This window comes from Sus scrofa, chromosome 10, assembly GCF_000003025.6.
Source record: "Sus scrofa isolate TJ Tabasco breed Duroc chromosome 10, Sscrofa11.1, whole genome shotgun sequence".
Classification (NCBI taxonomy): Eukaryota; Metazoa; Chordata; class Mammalia; order Artiodactyla; family Suidae; genus Sus; species Sus scrofa.
In genome coordinates this window covers 27,005,181-27,021,937 of record NC_010452.4, presented here as the reverse complement: position 1 = coordinate 27,021,937, position 16,757 = coordinate 27,005,181, and the positions used below count along the sequence as shown (strand labels likewise).

Below are 16,757 nucleotides of genomic sequence, written 5' to 3'. Positions count from 1 at the left end.
TGCCCAAATGTCAATTCTTGTGAATATGCTGCAATACAAGGTCCAATGATCACGTTACATTTTACTTAACCCAATAGATCTGATATATCATCATTTCAACATGTAATCCTTTCTTTTTTTTTTTTTTTTCTTTTTAGGACTGCACCTGCAGCATATGCAAGTTCCAGGAGTAGGGGTCAAATTGGAGCTGCAGTGCTGGCCTACGTCACAGCCACAGCAACGCTAGGCTGTGGTCTACGCTGCAGCTTGCAGCAATGCTGGATCCTTAACCCATGAGCGGGGCCAGGGATTGAACCCACATCCTCACAGACATTATGTTGGATTCTTAACCTGATGAGCCACAGTGGGAACTCCCAACCTCTCCTGATTTTAAATACATGCTCCAGGTATACGGAAAAGCCTTTATATTAGGTATTTCCCCCCCCCCCCAAAAAAAGCATAGATTATTTTCAAGGGTGTCAATTGCTGTTTATATTTTTCCCCTTGCGCTAAAAGAAATGATACTTGTTACCTTTATTTTAAGGGTTTTTCTTCCCATCAAAACCCAGCACATACCAGTAACAAATCTTTCATAAAGCATTCAATCCTTCTCAGGAAATTTCTCTCACTGAAGACTAGCTTTTCAAAAAGATGCAGCATTGTATTTTCAAGACTGGGAAGGTGCCGGAGCCAGAGGCAGAGTATAGCTGACGCAGGAAGAGAAATCTTCTTCCTTTCAGTAAAAACAAACAAAACTTTAAATATAAATGAGTTACTGAAAAAAGACAATTAAGAGAGTTCAAAATGTAATGACAAATCCAATCCATGACTTTTGTTTTTCATCATGGTCATAGTAGCATAGCAGTTAATATTTATAATATCAGTAAATATTTACCAAGTATCCATTTGCAAAATGTGAATATGCTTCCACTTCAACTCAAGAAAAAACAATGCTTTCAAAAAGAGCAAACAAATACATAGTGATGGAAAAAGAGAGAGAAAAAAATGGGATATAAAAAGGCCTTGAGATAGCCAGGTAAATGCAGTCTCTAACTTAAGAAATACTTATGTTTGAAAGTGCATCATAATGGTTTGATATATGGAATCAGACCTGGGTTTGAATCCTAGAGCCACCACTTACCAACTGTATGACCTTGGGAAAGTTAACCTCTACACCCCACTTCACTCCTCTATAAAATGAGCCTGTCTTCCTCATACTGTTGTCGGAAGGACCCAATACAATAATAGCCACAGTCACAGAGATTAGCACAGTTCTTGGCACATAGTAAACATTCAATCACTGCATTTGGAAATCTGTTGAAAATTTTCTTTAGTAATAATTTCATAAAAGGTGGTTCTGGCCTGGCTGACCCATAGCTGATCCACAGCATGATACTCTATAGACCCTACCCATTTTGGGTAGTCATGATTCCGTAGGAGGTTCCTCCCGTGTCAGGTCAGTGACTCAGGGGTTCCACGTCTACTGGGAGGGAGCACCAGGGGGACATCTCTCTGACTCTGGCCGCCCCTGGCCTGGCGAGACTTGTCTTTCTTCTCTCAGCCCTTTCCCCAGCAGCACTACAGACAGCAGGGTGCTTTCCAGGTTCTGCCAAAGATGTTTACTGCTTTTTATTTTATTTATTTTTTTGGCTCTTTGCCATTTCTTGGGCCGCTCTCGCAGTATATGGAGGTTCCCAGGCTAGGGGTCCAATTGGAGCTGTAGCCACCGGCCTACACCAGAGCCACAGCAATGCGGGATCCGAGCCGCGTCTGCAACCTGCACCACAGCTCACGGCAACGCTGGATCCTTCACCCACTGAGCAAGGCCAGGAATCGAACCCGCAACCTCATGGTTCCTAGTCGCATTCGTTAACCACTGAGTCACGATGGGAACTCCAGATGTTTACTGCTTTCAATAAGAAAAACAAAAGCTGGGGGCATAAAGGTTCCCCATTATGTAACAAGCCCTTTAGTGTCTTTTCCTTCACCATCACGTCTGGGCCACTTCTCTGCAGAAGCTGGCATGAAGCCCATTTCCTGTTCAGGGGCAGGAAATGGACAGGCAAAGACACAGGGTAGCATTATCCAGTGGTTTTTCCTTTTCTTCCCCCTCCATGTAACTCCTATAGCCTGTGCCCTGGGTTAACTGGGGCAAGACCAGAGGAAGTGCAAGAGTTGCAGGGCCTGTCCCAGGAGCAGGCAGATGGGCTGGGGAGGGGGGAAGGGGTGGGGATGGCCCTTGTCTGACCTGCTTTCTGCCACCCATGTTCACCCTGAGCATCGGCTCCTCTGGGAAATCTTACGGGACCCACCTCCCTCACCTCTCCACACCTGGCAGTGAGGAACTGCTGTGGTGCCCCAGCCTCGTGTCACCCGCAAGTGCTGGGGCCACACCACAGATGTCCTCTATTGTGGCACCAGTGCTTTGGGCTGCCCTTCCCATGCCCTCCCCAGTATACTTGAAGTCAAGGAGCTGGCAGTCATGCATTCGAGGAAGATGGCTGAGCACGTCCCCCATGGCACGGAATGTGCCGGGTGCAGGCCAAACAACTGGGGACAACACAGACCTAATGTGTACCCTTAGCCAGTGGGAGGTTTACACACACACACACACACACCCCAAACTGTGATAAAGGCACGAAGGAAAAGAATAGGCTGAGGTAAAAGAGAGTAACAGGAGGGTCCCAGCTTAGATGTGGGGGCCGGAAGCAGCCTCTGGGTTGAGTTCGGCTAGAGACGGCTGTGTGGGGTGAGCAGGGTGAGGAGCGGTGGGAAGAACACTCCAGCAGAGGGAACAGCGGCTCTGATGGGAAGAGCGAGGTCAGAAGAAAGCAAAGCCCCAGAGAGCACATGTGAGGTGCCTTGTGAGGAGGCTGCGCAGGACCCCAGGCCAGGCAAGGAGGAGCTGGGGCTGGCTGGGACCCGGGGGGCTGTGGAGAAGGAGTGGGGATGTATCTTAGCAGTAATATCAAGAGACCTGGCCATGAATCTCAGCAGAGGCTGGTGAAGGTCAGGTAGGGATGGAGGCCATTCCAAGTTTCTTTGAGCTACAAGATGGAGGGACAGATCATTTGTTCAGATGGCAAGAGGAGAAGAAAAGATTTGTGAAGGGTTTACTAGGAGCTAAGTTTGGGGCAGGTGAGTTTAGAATGTATGAGGCACAATCCAACAGAGAAAGGAAGTACGCACGTCGGAAGTTCTGGCCAAAGGTCTGAGCTGAAGACCTATCAGGGAGCTGCCAGCTGGCCTGGAGCGGCCTGGGAATGGGGGATTCTGAGGGAGAGACGTCGGAGTGGGGAGAGAAGGGGCCCAGGTCTGTCCCTCAAGACGTTTTTGAGAGGAGGAGGCCGAGAAGCTGCAGACAGAAGGAAAGCCAGACGGACAGGAGACGCAGAAGCAGAGAATGTTACCAAGGAGAAGGCGGGCCCGGCTGTGAGCCAGTCTGCTGAGAGGCTGAGGACATGGGGAGGGCAGCACGAGCACCGCATCAGAGGGCCCTCTGTGGATGTGGGGACGGAGGCTGCAGGCAGAGTCAAAGAGGAGGGGCATGGAGGTGCGGCCAGCGTTGCAGACCAGTCTCCAGAGGGACGGCTGTGCTGGGAGTGACACTGGCAAGCCACACAGGGGTGGTGGCCGTGTGTGCTCCTGAAAGGTGGTGTTTTAGATGGACTGCTGCAGAGGAGTGGGGCAGGCTGAAGGACCAGTAGCTACCATTCATTAAGGGCTTACTTGGAAGGAGGCTAAGCATTTTACTTGTATTTTCACCCTTATAACGACCCCACAAAACAGGTACCATTATTATCCTTATTTTTTGAGGTTGGAGAGGGACAAAGGATTTACTAATTACTACTCACTCCATGAATGTATGAGAATTCTCAATGTTTCATATGCTCAATTATAGTATGGTGAGAAAATCAGCATTATTTGGGGGAAGGGTGTCTACACTGGACTCACTCAACTGGGATCTCCACAAAGTGGGTCATATAAATACAGTCCTTTTAGAAATACTGCTACAATCTGAACCCTAAGAAGTCTGATGCTGGAGCTGGTCCTCAGCCTCAGGTTATAAGCCTCTCCACTCTGTAGGCAGGAGAGTGGAGGGTGTTGCTCAGAAGTTGGGGCCTGGCAGGTGCGAGCAGTCAGTGAGTCAGATGCCTGGACCTTGTGTTCACTCTCTTCAGTGTCTCGGGAAGACTTTTCAAAGTCCCAGCCGTCGGCCAATTTTAGCCACATTAACAGACCCCAGGGAGGGGATTTCTGTCCAGCTTTTTGGAGGAAGAGGAACCCCTCTCAGGAGGGTCTGTGGCCTCTGTCTCAGAGCCAGGGAGCCCCTGGGAGGCAGGGAGGCTCTGGGATACAGAGGGAAGAATTTGGCTGCACGGTGGCTCCTTCCTTCCCAAATAACAGGGATGTCTTTTGACCTGCTCTCATCACACCTCATCTTTTTTCAGGGTCTATATGAAATAATTATGTACATCATTAGCAAAGTTTCTCACTTCAGTGAGTGTTCTTCAGTCCCATTCCTAAGCCCTCTGAGCGGAAATGTGCATCAAGAGTGATTTCTACCCCGAGGTCGGGGGGCTGAGCGATGCCCAGAGCACAGAAGCAGCAGCTGTTGAGAATGATGAACAGTAGATAGATATGAACAAATGTAAAAGGCAGCTCGTGAAAAATGGTATTTCAGTGAATATCTGAATTAAAAGATACTGCTTAGTTACAAATTTACATAGAGCTGCTTAAGTTCTACTCCCAAGTCAGTAAGTATGTAATATTTTTTCTCAGACACAGTTTGAAAACTGTATATGTTAACAATTGTCTTTTTATTACTCTTGATTCAGAGCACACTCTACTAATTGCTATGAATAATTGAATTTATGGATCCATGAATCATGTCTATCATCTATTAACAAAAAAAAAAAATTTGGAGTTCCCGTCTTGGCGCAGCGGAAACGAATCCAACTAGGAACCATGAGGTTGCAGATTCGATCCCTGGCCTCACTCACTGGGTTAAAGATCCAGTGTTGCTGTGAGCTGTGGTGTAGGTCACAGACTCTGCTCAGATCTGGCATTGCTGTGGCTGTGGTGTAGGTTGGCAGCAACAGCTCTGATGAGATCCCTAGCCTGGGAACCTCCATATGCCGCAGGTACAGCCCTAAAAAAAGACAAAAAAAAAAATCTGTTTTGCTCTAAAACATTAATGACTTAACCTTCATATTAATCTTAGATAAAGAAATCCCAAAGCAATATAATCTTAATACACTTGCATAACAGAATTTGGTTGAACCAACACATTGATATTATATATAATGTTCTAAGTTATATATAAATGTTACACAACCAGGTTGGTTTAGAAATAAAAAATTACATTATATGTAAATTATACCTCAATAAGACCAGGATAAAGGAAGGCAAATTATAAAAGAAATGCAAATAGACAGTAAAAATATGCAGATTTCCAACCTTATTGATAGCAAAGAAAGGTCAACTAACATATCAAGGAGGCGAGTTCCTGCCATGGTGCAGTGGGTTTAGAATCTGACTGCAGGAGTTCCCGTCGTGGCGCAGTGGTTAACGAATCCGACTAGGAACCATGAGGTTGCGGGTTCGGTCCCTGCCCTTGCTCAGTGGGTTAAGGGTCCGGTGTTGCCGTGAGCTGTGGTGTAGGTCTCAGACGTGGCTTGGATCCCTCGTTGCTGTGGGTCTGGCGTAGGCCAGTGGCTACAGCTCCGATTCGACCCCTAGCCTGGGAACCTCCATATGCCCCGGGAGCGGCCCAAGAAATAGCAAAAAAAGACAAAAAAAAAAAAAAAAAAAAAAAAAAAAAAAAAAAAAAAAAAAAGAATCTGACTGCAGCAGCTCAGGTCTCTGCAGAGGCAGGGGTTCGATCCCTGACCCAGCACAATGGGTTAAAGGATCTGGCCTCACCACAGCTGCGGTGTAGGTCATAGCTGCAGCTTGGATTCAATCCCTGGCCCAGAAACTTCCCTAAGCTGTGGGTGCAGCCATAACGAAGACATAACATTGAGGAGGTGTCTTTTTCAGGTGCACATCAGCGAATGTTAAGATGAATGACAACACGCACTGCTAAAGCAGGTATAGGGATTGGGTGTTCTCAGAAGTGAGACAGAGAATGGCTTTACCCTTTTGGTTAAGCCATGGGATACCACCTAATTAATTGTAAAATACACATATCCCCGGCCATCATAACCATACTTTCGTGAATCTGCCTGGCAGAAATAAAAGCATTAGTTGAAGGATATTATAAAGACAAAATTGGACATAACTTGACTGCATCCATTGGCTAAATAAATTATGGTCCATTCGTATCTTCCTATTTTATGATGAATTGGATGTCTATCCCTTGAGGGTTACTTAAGATATGCTGGTTAAAATTCAGGTTCCAGGAGTTCCTGTTGTGTGGCTCAGCAGAAAAGAATCTGACTAGTATTTACGAGGACGCAGGTTCGATCCCTGGCCTTGCTCATTGGGTTAAGGATCCGGCATTGCCATGAGCTGTGGTGTAGGTTGTAGATGTGGCTCGGATCCCACGTTGTTGTGGCTGTGGCGTAGGCCGGTGGCTGTAGCTCTGATTCAACCCCTAGCCTGGGAATCTTCATATGCTGCTAGTGCAGTCCTAAAAAGCCAAAAAAAAAAAAAAAAAGTAAAAGAAAAAGAAAAAGAAATAAATCAGGTTCCAGGGTCATGTGTGTAGTGCCATGCTGTTTTTGGTTTTGCTTTTTTTGTTGGTTTGTTTTTTCATTTTTGGCCACACTGTGGCATATGGAGTTCCTGGGCCAGGGATCAGATCCGAGCCCCAGTCTTGGGCTAAGCTGCGGCTATGGCAATGCTGGATCCTCAACCCACTGTGCTGGGCCGGGGGTCGAACCTGCAACCCAGAGCTCCCCAAAAGCCACCGATCCCATTGCACCACAGTGGGAACTCCAAACTTTTTTTTTTTTTAAAGCTATTTATAAAAAGAGAGAAAATTGTTTCCTAAGATTTCTAACATTTAAAAGAATATAAGGTATTCTTATATTCTGTACTGGAGGGTGATAAGGACATTGACATTTTCTGAATATACTTTTGCATTGTATTGTTTGACCTGACCTGATAAAATGAACACATGCACACACAGAGTAAAGAGCCAGTAAAATAAAGAAAGTGTTTTCATGGACACTGAAAAATTTCATTCGGTTTAATATATGTTCGTCACAAACACTCTAAAGCTGTCCTTTTCCTATTCTACCTATACTGCCATCCATCCATGACGATTTCAAGAAAAACAGGGTAAGATAAAAATTTGGCTCTCTAAAATTCCTCCATAATAATCACAGGAAGTTTTCTGCATTGTAGCTATGTTTTAGGAAAATGATGGGGATTTGGGACTTAGGTGTAATACATTATAATTTTCTTCTTTAACTTACTGATGAATAGGCTGCTAGTCTGCATTTTTGTGTAGAATATCGGAATCTTAGCAATAATTTCTGACACGAAGCAGGAGAACCCTGGACAGGACATTCTGCCCTGTCCAACGACTCTTCCAGGCAGATGCCTTCTTGACATTTAGAAAACTGTACTCCGATTCCCCCAATACTCAATTTAATGAGTTAGGCGTGTGCCTCATCCTCTCCAAAAAAAGCGGTAGTAGGTAAAGAAATTGGTCCAGCTGCTTATTAAATAATTTTGGCTCCAAATATTTTTTTTTTTATAGCTACAGTACAAAAGCAGAATGTGGAATGCAATTCTTTGCAAGAAAAGTTCTTGATGAGGTTGGTGCCCAGTGGTAGGGAGTGTGCGCTAACACCGTCTTGAGAGGCAGGAGAGAGGAGGGAGCTTCCTCATTTTGGACAAATGCAGGCAGTGTCCACCTTCCAAACCAGACAGAGATCAAGAGCTGCTTGGGCTGCTAAGAAGACCTCAAAAATCAGGACCCACTTTTCTGGAGTACTTAGTTCCAAGGAAGTAGAAGGAATAGTCTCTATTATATCTCAAGGGTGTATTTCCATGAAAACTTGATCTAGGAAGTATGTCAAATTTGAGGAAACTGTGCCATCAGTATCATTTATATGTGCAGTGAAGTCACTTCTCAAAGCAAAGAGCAGCAACACCAAGCAAAGACAGTGTCCAAAGCCAGACACACTGGAATATTTATTATAAAGCAGTATTAGTAAACTTTTTCAATGACTAATTTTGTGACCATATCTTATTAAGATACGGAAAAAAAAAAAAGAGGACGTTTCAATAAATGGAGAGATAGAAATGGGAGTTTCAGTTACTACTACTGTTTTGCTAACTTTCTGTCCTTGGTACGAGCGTTTCTTCGTTTAGACATTCACCTCTGTTGACAACATTTAAAGCCTGATTTTTTTCTTCTTTGAGCTGAAAAAAACATAAAACTAGAGGCTTGGTTGAAGGTCAGCCTTCTCTTGTGAGTTATTTTTTTCTTATTAAGTATCTTTGGAGCTGTATTAGCTTTTTTAGCAATGGGAATTTAGCTTACATCTGGCCTTAGTGCAGTGATAATTTCACTTGAAGGAAAAGATATAACTTGAGAAAACCTAGTAAGACATTATCAAAAATAATTTAATTATCACTAAAGTCAACGACAACCATAATTACAGCAACAAGCTAATAGTTATTGAGGGTTTATTTGGGGTGCCAGGCATCGTGCTAAACATACTGTAGTCACTGGACCCATTTAAATAATGTTCCAGTGTGTCTGGGACAGGTTTGTGTCTGTCATCCCACCATAATTACAACAGGCACCTCTTTCAACTCTCAAAACTATTGTGGTCTACAATTTATAATTGTATGCATAAATTTATAATTGTACTTAACACTCATAGTTACCCCATGAGGTCAGTTGGCTGATCAGTCCCACACCCAGTTCTTATTTGTTCACTGGCTCATTCACTCTAGTATGTAGAAAAACTTCTTCTAGTCATCAAACTTTTCAGTATTTGAAGCAATGGATTTAGGTTTACCATAAAAGATGCGTCAGGCAGAATTACTGGTACTCCACGGACTAATGAAAGGATCGCAACAGCCCTCCCAGAAAGGTTTTATGCAATATGCAGCTTGCAGGTGGCTACAGTGGCAACCCCAGGGACAGATTTTAAGAAATTAGGTTCGACGTTTAGGCCTAGACATTAGAAAGTTCCTCTAGGTTATCTAAACTGCTGAGAGGGGCAAGCATCTGCTGTTTAAAAGAAGAGAGGCTGCCCATTTCTGAAAATACATGATTGCATTTGGGAGCCAAGGCCAAAGACACCAAGCCAGTTGTAAAACCAGATGAAATTCCACGGTGACTGTGGTAAAGCAAATACTTGGACGGCTGAACACAGGGCAGGGCACACTGGTCAAAGAAAGTATGTGTTTCTAAATGACCACAGCGCACATTTGGGGAAGTGTTCAAGGGGCTGGGGGAATGGGGATGCTGGTGAAGGGGTGGTAGCTGGCCCTGATTGGCTGAATTGGTCTCTCTGTGTCAACATGTGGCTGGGATGCTCTGTCTATGGGAACGTGTCCATGGAAAGGCTCCAGCCCTTACGCCACTGCTTGGGGAACTTGCTGAGCTGAAGCCATCAGAATTGGACAAGGTGAAGACCACCCAGCATTTCTGGACAATCTGTCCCCTACGGAGTAGCAGACATTTTCCAAACCAAATAAATTTTATTAGTTACTGAGGGAGAACATGCTATCACAAGTAAAATAAATAGCAAAGGAGTTCAGGCCTACTCATGGAGCCTCTGAGCTCAGCTTTCCATCTGAGCACCATGGGTGGAGCAAGAGTGGCCATTTTCTATGCATGTCTCTACTTTGCTAGTAATTTCTGAAGCAGCTCCGTGGGGCATCACAGAGGATGCCAAGGGGCATTTTTCTCTTTCCCCTTAATTCAACTCTTGTTGAAAAAGTAAGACTGGAGATACAGGTTGTGAAGATCATATTCTTCGATAAAAAGCATTAGTAAATACATTAGAAATGGAGCCACCAAAGTGAAAGAGCATTTTCAAAGTAAAGACTGAAAAATTGCTTTCAAAATAAAAGTTGGTGGGGTAAGCCACTAGAACCTGCAGTGTGCACTCAGAAAAACGATACAGAGGGCAAATGCATGTGGACTGCACTTAGCACACTATATAGACTTTCAAATTAATTATTACTCAATATCTTACATAAATGAGAAAGGTAACTGATCAGGCTATTCAAGAAATTCAGATTCTCGGAGAAATATTGACAGAAGTTTAGAATAGACAGGAAAGTCTTTATATTTTTAACCGTGAAAATTATGTTCTGATCTTCTTCTTTTTTTTTTTTTTTTTTCTTTTGCTCATTTAGGGCCACATCTGTTCCCAGGCTAGGGGTTGAATTGGAGTTGCAACTGCTGACCTACACCACAACCACAGCAATGCAGGACCCAAGTCGAGCCTGCAACATACACCGCAGCTTGCGGCAATGCTGAATCAGATCCTTAACCCACTGAGCGAGGCCAGGGATTGAACTGGCATCCTCATTGATACTAGTTGGGTTTGTTTCTGCTGAGCCACGATGGGAACTCCCCGATCTTTTTTTAAAGCATCCAACGATTTAACCTTCTATTTCTCTTTCTAAATCTTACCTTAACAAATTCCCGGATTACAAAATGTCATAAAATTAAACTATACATTCTAGTTTTTAAGAGTGATAGCTGAAAAATGACAAATACTATATTGTAATACTTCCTCTGAACGAATGATGGTGGTTTTGAGGTTGTTCATTTTCCAAAAGTAGTACATTAATTTGAAGATGGGAAGAATATCCACTTATTATAGCCTAAAAATAAATAAATAAAACAATAAAGCCATGAGGAATAAGAAATGTGGAAAATAGGTGAAAGACTCCTTAAGATCACAGAAGTACACCTGAACAAAATGGAAACACATTAGGTGCTCTTGGCTAGGTGGACAGAAAACCTTAACATCACAAAGATGCCAATTCTCCCTCAGCTAATCTATGTATTTAACATGAGTCTCCCTCCAAATGATACGAGCTGGCTATCCTGGAGCTAGACAAACTGGCTTCAAAGTTTTACTTGAAAGATAAAGCAATGAAGAACTGCTAGAAAAACCCTGCAAAAGAAGAGAAATGAGTGGGAAATAGCCCTATTTTTATACTAAGCATATTAGAAAGACTCTGTCATTAAAACAAAATGGTACTGATGCATGAATACACCATAGGCCAAAGAAACACAGCAGAAAATAGTGAAACAGGCCCAAATACATACAGAAATTGAGTACAATTCAATCTGCTAAGGAGGGCCAACTGTCCTACCTACTGTACTCTGACATTTTATATAAGGAATCTGAGCATCTGTGGATTTTGGTATCCATGGGGGTCCTGGGTCCTGGAACCAATCTCCTGTGGATACTCAGAGATGACTTTATATGATATATATATATATTTTTTTTTGTAAGGGCCACACTCGCGGCATATGGAGGTTCCCAGGCTAGGGGTCCAATCGGAGCTGTAGCCACCAGCCTACACCAGAGCCACAGCAATGCAGGATCCGAGCTGAGTCTGCAACCTACACCGCAGCTCATGGCAACGCCGGATCCTTAACCCACTGAGCGAGGCCAGGGATCAAACCCGCAACCTCATGGTTACTAGTCGGATTCATTAACCGCTGCACCACGACGGCAACTCCATGACTTTATATGGTTAAGGGAGCATCTTAAGTCAGTGCGGGGCTGAGGGAATGACTGCACCCTTTATCATACTCAAGATGGCAGAGTGCTCTGTAAATCAAGGGTGCAGAAAATCAACAAATTATTTCAACAAATAATTTGTGAAACAAAAACAAAGACACTACAGACTGAAAGGGACTTGTGATCAACCAATACAATGTGTGGACTTTGGACTCTTAATTCCAAAAGGGAAAACAACAATAACAACAGCAACAACAACAACAAAAACACAGGAAAATTTGCTCTCTGCCTAAATATATGGTGATAATCAGGAATCAGTGTCATTTTTAGATATAATAAGGGTATTGTAGTTACTTTTTTTTTTTTTAATGTTCCATATAAATCCTCAAGTTTTCTGTTCTGCATGCAAGGAACTTGGAAGTCACCCTTTTGTCTTAACAAAAACAGTAAGTAGAAGAGACTAAAAAATCAACAACTCTTCTTTCAAACTTAAGAGAAGGAAGGACACAGGGCAAACCTTGGCCCCCAAGATTGGAAATAACAGATAAGCAAATACAGGGAATCACAGCTGACTGGAGCAGAGATCCACAAGAAGCCACCAGAGAAACCAGTACTAGGTAGGTAAACCTGACCTGGAATCAGCAAATGGCTGGAGGCTCAGTGTGAACAACTATGAGAGTTAAAAACTCCAGGGGGACTGAGGCATAGAGGGGCCCTCACAATATCCTGAGATTTCCCTCATGAGTTCCAACCAGGTCCTCACAGTAAACATCAGAGAAAAAGCCACTCCTGCTTTAGGCAGGAAGAGAGGAAAAGGGAACCCTTTTTAAATACAACAGAGCTCTGTTTTTCATATCAAGGCCTGCCCTCAGGGGGAACTAGTTAACCAGTGCCTAACCTGCTGGGGTATTATCAGAGCCTAACTGACCAGAGGGAAGGCAAATAACCACTCCCAGCTAGCTCTAGGCATCCTATGCCAGTTAAGAGGAAGAAAAAACTGAGAAACACTTGTAAGTTCACAGGGCAAAGACACAGGCTCAGGAAAAGACTGAGGCCTAACCATAGGACTACAGAACACCCCCTCCCCTCACATCTCACCATCACATGACAAAGCCTATTCACAGCTACTACTTTTATTTGGTATATCTAAGCAAAAGTACATCTAAGTAAGGAAAAAAATTACTAGACATACCAAAAGGGGAAAAAAAAAAACATAATTGGAAGAGATAGAGCAATAATCAGAACCAGACACAGCAGAGTTGCTGGAACTATCAGACCGGAAATTAAAAACGACTATGATTAATATGCTAAGGATTCTAATGGATAAAGTAGACAGCATGTAAGAACAAATGAGCAATGTAAGCAGAGAGATGGAAGCCCTAAGAAAGAACCAAAAAGAAATACTAGAGGTAAAAAACACTATAAAAGAAATGAAGAATGCCTTTGATGGGTTTATTAGTAGATGTGGTGAACAAAGAATCTCTGGCCTAGAAGATATACGAATGGAAACCTTGAAAACCAAAAAGCAAAGATAACAAGGACTGAAAAAACAAAACAAACAAAAAAACCCAAACAGAACAGAATTTCCAAGGGATGTGGCACAGCTGTACAAGGTGTAACATATGTGTAATGAGGGTAACAGAAGAAGAAAGAGGAGTTCCCATTATGGTGCAGCAGAAACAAATCCGACTAGGAACCATGAGGTTGCAGGTTTGACTCCTGGCCTCACTCAGTGGGTTAAGGATCTGGCATTGCTGTGAGCTGTGGTGTAGGTCGCAGACAAGGCTTGGATTTCACATTGCTGTGGCTGTGGCTGTGGCCAGCAGCTGTGGCTCTGATTTGACTCCTAGGCTGGGAACCTCCACATGCCATGGGTGTGGCCCTAAAAAGCCAAAAAAGCCAAAAAAGCCAAAAAAAAAAAAAAAAAAAAAAAAAAGAAGAAATAAAGGGACAGAAGAAATATTTGAAATGGTATTGACTGAGAATTTTCCCAAATTAATGTCAGACACAAAAATCACAGTTTCAGGAAGCTTAGAGGACACATGCAGGATAAATGCCAAACCCCACACTTAGGCATATCATTTTGAAACTACCAAAATAAATAATTAAAGATAAGGAAAAACTCTAAAAGAAGCTAGAAAAAAAAAAAACACCTTACCTATAGAGGAACTAAGACAAGATTATATCCAATTTCTCAGAAACCATACAAACAAGAGAGCAAAATGAAATATTAAGGTTGAGAAAAAAAAACCCCATCATCTATAATTTCGCATCTTGTGAAATTATCCTTCAAAAGTGAAGAAGAAATAAAGGCTTTCTCAGACAAACAAAAATTGAGAGGATTTGGGGCCAATAGACCTGCTTTGTAAGAAATGTTAAAAGAAGTTTTTTAGAGAGAAGGAAAATAACATAAGTCAGAAACTCAGAACTACAAAACATTGAAGAAGGAATACTGAAGACAAAATAAAAACTTTTATTTTTCCTGTTTTGTTCTTTTTGGCCATGCCCATGGTCTGAGGAAGTTCCTGGCCCAGGGACTGTACCTGTGCCACAGCAGTGACAATGCCAGATCCTTAACCTGTGAGGCCACCAGGGAACTCTATTTTCCCTATTTTTAATTGATATAACAGATAACAATTTGCCCAAAACAATATTAGGAATAATGTATTCAATTATTTATGCATATGTATATTTATATGCTTATGTATGCTTATATATATGTAAAATGAATGACAGCAATGACACAAGGAACAAGACGGAGGAACTAGGATTAGTTTGTTATTATAAGGTACATTCACATTACTTGTGAAGCAGTATAGTTATGTGAAAGTGGATTTGGATTAACTATAGATGGATACTGCAAATTCTTGGGCAATCACTAAAAAAGGTAAAAAAATGAAGTATAACAAATATGCTAAGAAATGAGATAAAAATGAGATCATACAACATGCTCAATTACAAGCATGAACAGTAGAAAAAGTGTAGAAGACAAAAAGAGGAGCAAATAACAAGGGCAATGATATAGCACAGTAATAAATATAACAGATATGAGTTCAAGTATGACAATAATCACTTTGAACTTCGACAGTCTAAATGTACCAATTAAAAGACTGAGACTGACAAAGAGAATCAAAACACAAGACCTAACTATAGCTTGTCTACAAGAAACCCATATTAGATATAAAAACAGAGATCAATTAAAACTAAATGGAGAAAAATATACCAGGCTAATACTAATCAAAAGAAAGTGGGGGTAGCTACATTAATTTCAAACATATCAGCCTACAAAGCAAGGAAAATTATCAAGAAGAAAGAAGCTTCTTACATAATGACAAAGAGGTTAATTTTCCAAGATGTAACAATCCTTAACTTGCATGTGTCTAACAACAAAATGTCAAATTATGTTAACTTGCAAAGAGAAACATATGAATCCACTCTCATAGCTGGAGACCTCAACATCTCTCTATTAGTAATGGACTGATCCAGCAGGCAAAAAAATCTATAAAAACATAACTGAATTCAACAAAACCATCAATCAACTGAATATAACAGTTATCTACAGACTACTTTATCCAGCCACAGCAGAACACACATTTTTCTTAAGCTCACATGGAACATTCACCAAGACAGACCATATTCTGAGCTATAAAACATATCTTAACACATTTAAAGGAACATAAATCATACAATGTGTTATCATATCATAATGGAATTAAATTAGAAATCAATTGTTAACAGAAAGGTACCCTGAAAATCCCAAATTATATGGTATTTAACAACACACTTCTAAGTAATGCATGAATCAAAGGAAAAATACTCCAGAGAAATTTAAAATTACTTTGAACTAAATGACATAACTTACCAAAATGTGTGGAATACAGTGAAAGCAATGCTTAGAGGGAAATTTATGGCACTGAATACATATTTAGAAAAAAAGAAGTATCTAAAATGAGTAATCTAAATTTCTAATTCAGGTAACTAGAAAAAGAAGAGCAAAACAAATCCAAGGTAAGGAGAAGAAAAAATGAGAATTAGAGCTGAAATCAACTGAAATAGCAAACAAGAAATCAATAGAGAAATGAAACCTAAAGCTAGTTGTGGAGAAGACCAGTAAAATCAACTAGCCTGGCTAAGAAAAAGAAAGAGGACACAAATTACTAATGTCAGAAATGAAAGGGGAGACATGACTACAGATCCCATAGGCATCCAAGGGACAATAAAGGAGTATTCTGAATAAGTCTACGGCAACAAATTTGGTAACCTAAATGAAATGGATTTGAAAGATACAATGTATCAAAACTCACACAAGAAGAAATAGACGGTATCTCTTAAAAGAAACTCAGTAAACAATGAATAACCTTTCAAAACAGAAAAAAGCACCAGGCTTAGATGATTTCACTGGTGAATTCTACTAAACACTGAAGAAAGAAATTATACCAATTTTCTACAATCCCTTTTGGAGGATAGAAGCTGAGAGAATACTTTTAACTCATTTTATGATGCAAGAATTACAAAGGCAGACAAAGACATTACAGGAAAAGAAAACTTAGGGACAAATAACTCTGATGAACAACAAAATACTAGCAAACAGAATCCAGTAATGTATAAAAAGAATTAAGCATGATGGAGTTCCCGTCCTGGCGCAGCGGAAATGAATCTGACTAGGAACTGTGAGCTTGTGGGGTTAGATCCCTGGCCTTGCTCAGCAGGTTAAGGATCTGATGTTGCCATGAGCTGTGGTGTAGGTTGCAGATATGGCTCGGATCTGGCATTGCTGTGGCTGTGGCTCTGGCTGGCAGCTGTAGCTCTGATCGGACTCCTAGCCTGGGAACCTCCATAAACCATGGGTGAGGCCCTAAAAAGCAAAAAAAAAAAAAAAAAAAAAAGAAAAAAAAAGCCATCATGGTCAAGGGTAATTTGTCCCAGATATGCATTACTGGCCTCAACTTTTGAAAATCAATTACTGTAATTCATCACATCAACAGGAATTCATCACAAAAAGGAAAAATCACATGATCATATAAATAGATGCAGAGAAAGCATCTATCATTTATCAAATGATAAAATCTGAACCCATTCAATACAAAAACTCTCAGT

The 16,757-nt window shown here is 41.6% G+C and overlaps 1 protein-coding gene across 4 annotated transcripts in view; it reads right to left on the bottom strand.

Moving 5' to 3' along the window:
• The window catches only part of FANCC (Fanconi anemia complementation group C), a 258,726-nt gene that overhangs the window by 33,334 nt on the left and 208,635 nt on the right, over positions 1-16,757 (bottom strand). For all 4 annotated transcript variants that reach the window (XM_021064601.1, XM_021064599.1, XM_021064600.1 and 1 more), the window contains one exon: positions 556-712. In XM_021064601.1, the coding sequence (XP_020920260.1) occupies positions 556-712 (157 nt within the window). The remainder of the gene's footprint in view (positions 1-555; positions 713-16,757) is intronic.